Source organism: Bos grunniens, chromosome X, assembly GCF_055505025.1.
Source record: "Bos grunniens cultivar Pamir isolate PY7600 chromosome X, Bosgru_T2T1.0, whole genome shotgun sequence".
NCBI classification, from domain to species: domain Eukaryota; kingdom Metazoa; phylum Chordata; class Mammalia; order Artiodactyla; family Bovidae; genus Bos; species Bos grunniens.
Window position 1 is genome coordinate 10,877,749 of NC_141194.1, and position 6,212 is coordinate 10,883,960.

General features: G+C 48.4%; 1 protein-coding gene across 1 annotated transcript; it reads right to left on the minus strand.

Moving 5' to 3' along the window:
- Positions 1-3,540: 3,540 nt before the first annotated feature.
- On the minus strand, positions 3,541-6,212 carry LOC147339770 (melanoma-associated antigen B4-like). The gene has a single exon (XM_086386710.1). The coding sequence runs from the start codon at positions 5,461-5,463 to the stop codon at positions 4,432-4,434; it is 1,032 nt and encodes a 343-aa protein (XP_086242836.1). The 5' UTR covers positions 5,464-6,212; the 3' UTR covers positions 3,541-4,431.

Here is a 6,212-nt window from a genome sequence, read left to right on the forward strand (position 1 = left end):
TGAATTTTATAAACACAAAATGGAGGCATTCATGGCATACAGTGTCTGGATTTGGACACCAAAGGCAAAGATACTGGGAGTCTAGGTGCAGAGAAATGCAGAAGAAAGTGACTTTCATTCTAGCCCTATGAGCCAGTTTAACAGGCCATAGTTTAAAATTTTCGAAGGGGTGGCATGGAGACCTCCTCTAGCTGAAACCTATCACATCAGGTTTTGACTCAAATCCACATGGCCAGGACTCCAACCCCCAAAAATCCAGTTTGGGACTTGAACCATGGTCTTTTAATTAGAATCACTCACCTGGTAGCTGGTCTTAGGGCAGCTCAGGTTGTTTGTGTCTCAGCACAGAAGGAATTCAGCAAGAGGCAAAGTGTTAGGCAAGAAATAGATTAATTTATATAGGATGCTTGTAAGAGATGCAAGCAGTCAGGTGACAGAACTCTGCCTGGACGATTAAGTGGAATACATTCTATAGTCAATGGAAAGTGGAGGACTAGGAAAGACTGCCTTCTTTGAGTACAGGTCAGGCTTACATCACTGCCTCCCAATTCATTTGGAGCAGGAGAGTGTCTGACCTTATGAGGTCAAACTTGGATTATTGTAGAACTTCTTCAAATGGATAGAAGGGTCGTGACATTCCTCTTTTACCTAAAGGCCTGGGGAACATCTCATGTATTATTTATGGCTTTATATTTAAACAAACCTGCCTTCTTCCACTACATTCTGATACCTTTCTTGAACGATGTTAACTTACAATGGTCTACCAATTGTTCCTATGTTTCTCTACCTCTATTTGCCTCCTAGACTTCTAGATCTTCCAGTCTGTCTGTCTGTGGTCAAGGCCTCATTCTTGTCTGACTCTTTGCAACCCCATGAACTGCAGCACTCCAGGCTCTCTGTCCATGGGATTCTCCAGGCAGGAATACTGGAATGGGTAGCCACTTCCTCCTCCAGGAGATATTCCAGAACAGGAATCAAACCTTCATCTCCTGCATTGCATGTGGATTCTTTTCCACAGAATCACCTGGGACAGCTACCTGTATCCTATGCTATTCTATCCCTGTCATATGGAGGCAGGCTCCCGGAGCCAAGAGTTGTCGATTCTCCTGGTGGGAGCCTTCTAATGAAGGTCTCTAGCTTGGACTATTGTCTGGAATTTAGTGAGCAATTTTCTTCCCAACAAGTGGAAGGGGCAGCTATGCATGTGCAGAAACATCAAAGGTAAACTTTCCTAGCAAGGACTTGAGGGGAGGAGCATGCCACTTGGTTTGAAGCCTTCCTTCAATTCCCTTTATCATGGAGGATTGGAAGGACAAATGCCCAGGGAAATCAGTCTGCACAGAGTAGCTGACCCACGTATGAAAGAACTGTCTTCCCTGCCACATCAAGGGTTACCTGAAGCTCCTCTGGAGAAATGACCAGGGGTCCTCTGGGAACTGTTGAGAGGTCTTGAAGTTCCTATTTACCTGAGGACATGTGCTCAGAGTAAGGCCCCCAACTCTCTGAGACCGAATAGAAGAAAGTAGAGGTTGCCTAACTTACCACATCTACCTGTGGTCTCTCAGGACAGAAAGCTGTGACTGGAAATTGAGGCCTTCTGAATGCTGGCTGCACCTGTCCTCAGTCAGGCTCCTAGGAAGACCTGTATTTCCTCCTTCTCTTCACTATTACTGTCCTCTCTCCAGGTCCCCACACTGACTTCCCATCTCCTAACGAGGCCTGTCCTCTCATGCTACAGCCTTAAATTCCCTGAGACCTCCTCAGAGGATGTGAGGGCTGCCAACCTGTGGTCACTCATGGCTGACCCGAGGGGAGGGATTCTATAAAAGTAGTATAGTGTGAGTGGTTCCTTAATCCTCATGGTCCTCTACTTGACTCTTGGCATGACCTGGAATTCGTCCTGAGGTTGACCCCTGAGCCCCAACACCTCACCTCCTGAGATGCTCTAAAAAGAAATGTGTGGGGTGCATCATGCCCACATTCCCAAATTTGCCAGTGTGAGGGGTAGAGGGGCAGGGCTGTGTTCTAGGTGCAGTCCCTTTATTCTCACTTGGAGTAAGTAGCTTCCACTCTGTACTGAAGTGAGGCTTCTCCCAGTAGACTAAGGCTCTCACCTCCCTGAGACCACTCCAGAGGAAAGAGAACATTTCAGCCAGAAAGCTTTCTCCTGGGTCTCATAGGACTGGTATCAGGGGTGGGCCTCCACACTCTCCCCTGTTCTGGGCTGAGTGGTCCTCTTGCCCCTCATTCAGGGACCTCATCCTCACTCCTGACCAGACCCAGACTGCAGCCTCCACTCACCTGAGGCTGTGCTCCTCAGAACAAAGGCATTACTTTCTTGGAAGTTCTGGATTGGAAGACAGGATGAACCAGATGTGTGCAAAGCTACTGGGGCCTTCTGAGGAGGAGAACATTCTAGGGCTCCCCTCTCTTCTGGAGTCAAGTGGTCCCCCTGTCTTAGATCAGGTTTCTTATCTTGACTTCTGGTAGCAAATGGGAATCCACCCTCTCTACTGGCTGAATCAGCTGGCCTGTGGCCAAGGCTTTTGCCTTCTTGAGACAACAGAAGCGGGCGTGAGAGAGCTACTCCCTGGCTACCCTTGCCTGTTCCTCCGTGCCATCCCCCTTGCTATGGGTGGGGGGGGGTCCACTCATCAGCACCCAGTGTCCTCACTGTAAATCCTATGAAGGCCTGTTAGGATCTCCTACTTGGGCAGAATTGGAGCTGCTGCCAAAAGACCAAGATGCTCAACTCCCTGAAAACCCCTCCACCTTTGCCCTGCAGGAAAGGAAGGCACACCTCAGACAGACTGCTCTCCCCATGGTCACACAAGGCAAGAAGCAGGATATAGTTTGTGGGACCCCTAGTGTCCTAAAATCTTCCCCTTGATAAATATCAGAGGCTGGGACTCTTCCATCCATTGACCTGAGGACACAGTGCTTAAGCTAAGGCTTCTATGTCCCTGAGAATCAAGAAGGATAAATGAGGGCATATTGATCTTTTCAGGGTATCTGACATTGCATGTGTTCATGACCACATTGTCCCTGAGTAGTTTTGTCTTCTTTCATACCATTCATTTATCAGCATTTTCTAAACTTTATTCCAAAACAGTTCTTTGGGACAGGGCCCCATGTATCCAACGAGACACATTTTTTGGAGTGTTTAGAGGAAAAATGAATGAAACAATATGCCTGGCTTAGGCTGGGAGAAGTGACACATTGTGGGCTCTGCACCAATCCAGGTCGGGGGACTAGTCCTAGGAAGGTCACTTCATCAGTTTGTGAACTTGAAAATTTGCAAGTTATCCATGCATAAATGGAGTCTGCTAAATCTGATCCTGCATGAATGCTGGAATGCATGTTCTACATATAAAGCAGTGGCATACTGATTAAGTATTGGTTTGTAATAAGTGGAAGTTATGATTACTATGAACCCCTCAAATACCACCTTCCCATCTGAGTTTACTTTTAATCCAGGAGACAGCAGAGAATATGCAGTGAATTAGGACAAAAGAAACAAATATTCTTAAACGAGCTAAATAAGTCAAAGTATTTTTTTTTATTTTTACTAAAAGAAAGTTTAAAAGAAAGGTAAACCACAACTTAAAGACTTTTTACTGTATTCTTTTCTCCATTTTCTTTTTGATTCTCAAAAGTTTCTGTGGTCTTCTTTCACATTAGCATGAAAATCACTCTTGCAGTGCTATGTGACCTACTTTCAGATCATAAAGACAATACAGATGGATCCTGAATTTCTTTTATATCTACCAAAACTGTACCTTTAAAACTTTTAAAACAGCAGTGAATATAACAGCAGTATCATTACCAAATTAATACTCTGAGGAAAAACAACCTCTTAGAAGTAAAAATATTGGAAAAAAAAAAAACTAAACAAATAATATGTAGAAGTTACTCATGTGAAACAGAAAGAGAAATGTGATCGAAAGAAATGTGATCTAACCCCCACTACCATGCACACTTTAGAAGCTTCACTACTCTTCAAGAAAAGTTCTCTTCTAATGTCATGTTATCTTGTTTGCATTGTGAACAATATATTCAGTACTTTCAGTGTGTTTTACAAATACCCAAACTTTTAAAACATTAAAACAGCTGGAAACTATGATTTATATGATTCATACATTTGAGTTCTTAAGCACAATAAACCTTATCAAAAGTAAGAACATTTGAAAATACTAAACACCTCCTTCACCTCTTTACATTTCTAATTTAAATCATTGTTCATTAGGTATTTCTCATGTGAATACAATAAAACAGATATATATTTTGTTAAAAGAAACTAGACCTAAACTCGCTTACCATTTAAACTGTAAGATATGGGCTTTGTTCCCTCCACCCCTAAGACTCTGCACTACTTAGGAGGTTGACTGCTCTCTTCCAACACAAAGGGAACAAAGTGCCCTGCCCCCCTCCCTAAATGTGGGAGGAGCTGCAGGACTTGGCCCTGGAAGGGGCACTGGCCTCAGCCATGGTGGGAGCCCTGGCCTCACCTCTCTGCCCTGCTCTCTCCACCTGATCTCTCAGAGCCTCGTCATAAAGGTCTGGGAAGGAACTAGGGACCCTACCATGGAACTTGGCTAGAACCTCCAGTACCTTCATCTTGCTGGTCTCAGCACAAGCTCTTGGGCCCCAAAGGAACTCGTAGCGTGGAAGATCACTATTGGGTACCTGGCGGTAGTTCAGGTACTCCTTCTGCACTAGATCTTTGGTGATGAGCCTTCTGGGCTCCCCAAAGATGCAGTGCCTCCTCCCAGCATAGATCCCCAACATACTGAGGAATTCCCAGATCTCCTCCTCAGTGGCGCGGTTACCATTCATGAAGATGACCCCCAGGAGCACCATGAGGAGACGGGACTTGGGCAGCGCCCCCTCATCACGCCGACAATCATTTCCCCTGAGGTTGAGCTTCCTGATGAGGGTGTAGATGTTCCCTCTACGGTCGATTTCCTTCATCTCCAGGCCAAAGACCAGCTCCACGCGCTCACGGGCTGTACTGAAGATCTCAGGGAAGTGCTGCCTGTACTTCCTGCTGACGATTTTCATCAGGGCATTCTGCGTGATGGGCTCCTGCTTGGTGTACTTCTCCAGCAGGAACTCCACGAGTTTCCTGGCCTTCCTGGCCAGAGGATCTTTGCGAGTGCTCTGAGTGGAAGGGGCTGCCTGGGAGGCACCTGAACTTTCCTCCTCAGGGCCCTGGGCACCTTCATCAGATCCTGCACATGAAGGCCCTGCATCAGGAGAGCTAGGGGCCATGGCTCCCTGAAGCTCCTGGCCATCGCCAGCAGCAGGGGAGCTCTGGGGAGAACCCTGAGGGACAGAAGAGTGGGAGGAGGGGCACTCCTCCTTTGGGGCTGCAGCAGCACTGGCCTGGGCCTCCTGAGTGTCCCCTTGAACCTCGTGGCGTTTCCTGCGGGCATGGGACTTGCTCTTCTGCCTCCGAGGCATGGTGACAGCAGGTCAGGGACCGCAGGTGGGAGTGCGGGCAGGAAAGCAGGCAGGAAGGCACCTGGAGGAGGGACAAGGACATGCTGTGAGAACCTTCAGCAAGGAGAGTCCTCCCTGGCTTGAATGGAAGCCGCCTGTGGGGGATCCTCGAGGCCAGTGCTCTAGGACCCACGGGCTCCTGTTCTCCTGGTCAGCCTGTCCCCTGAAACCACTGAGTAGCAAGGCAGAGTGAGCCCTGGGGCACAGCAGACAGTCCTGCCTGGGCGTTAAAAGGGGGACCAGTGGGGGCTGGCAGGGGAGGCAGGTCCTCTCAGCTGACATTCAGAGTCAGGATGAAAATTGGTGCGAGACACCCCCATATCGAATGCCCCCTTTCCCGTACCCAGCCCGTTCCCTCTCCTGTCTGAAACTGATGGTGCCACCTTCCCTGTCACCCCAGACGAGGAGAGGAGGGCATACTCAGCCCCCCACTGAAGGGTCCCAGGACCTGCCCTTCTGCTGTCTCGTGGCTGCCCCTTCACAACCAGGCTCCAAGCTCCCCTCTCAGACCGCTGTCCCACTTCCCGATGTTTGGCCGGGGGGTAGCGCTGAGCACAGGGGAGGGTCCTGAGTCGCCTGTTTGTCGGGGAAGATGGCCCTCATCCTGAATCTTCCCGAACCCTGACATCCTCCCTCTACTGACCAACTGCCAGCCCCTCAGACCAAAGTCCCCTCTTCTTCGAGTGTCCTGTGTCCGAGGTCGCAGTGAG

Bases quoted from the DNA above. Each gene is read 5' to 3' on its own strand.
- LOC147339770 (XM_086386710.1), bottom strand. From the start codon at position 5,463: ATGCCTCGGAGGCAGAAGAGCAAGTCCCATGCCCGCAGGAAACGCCAC.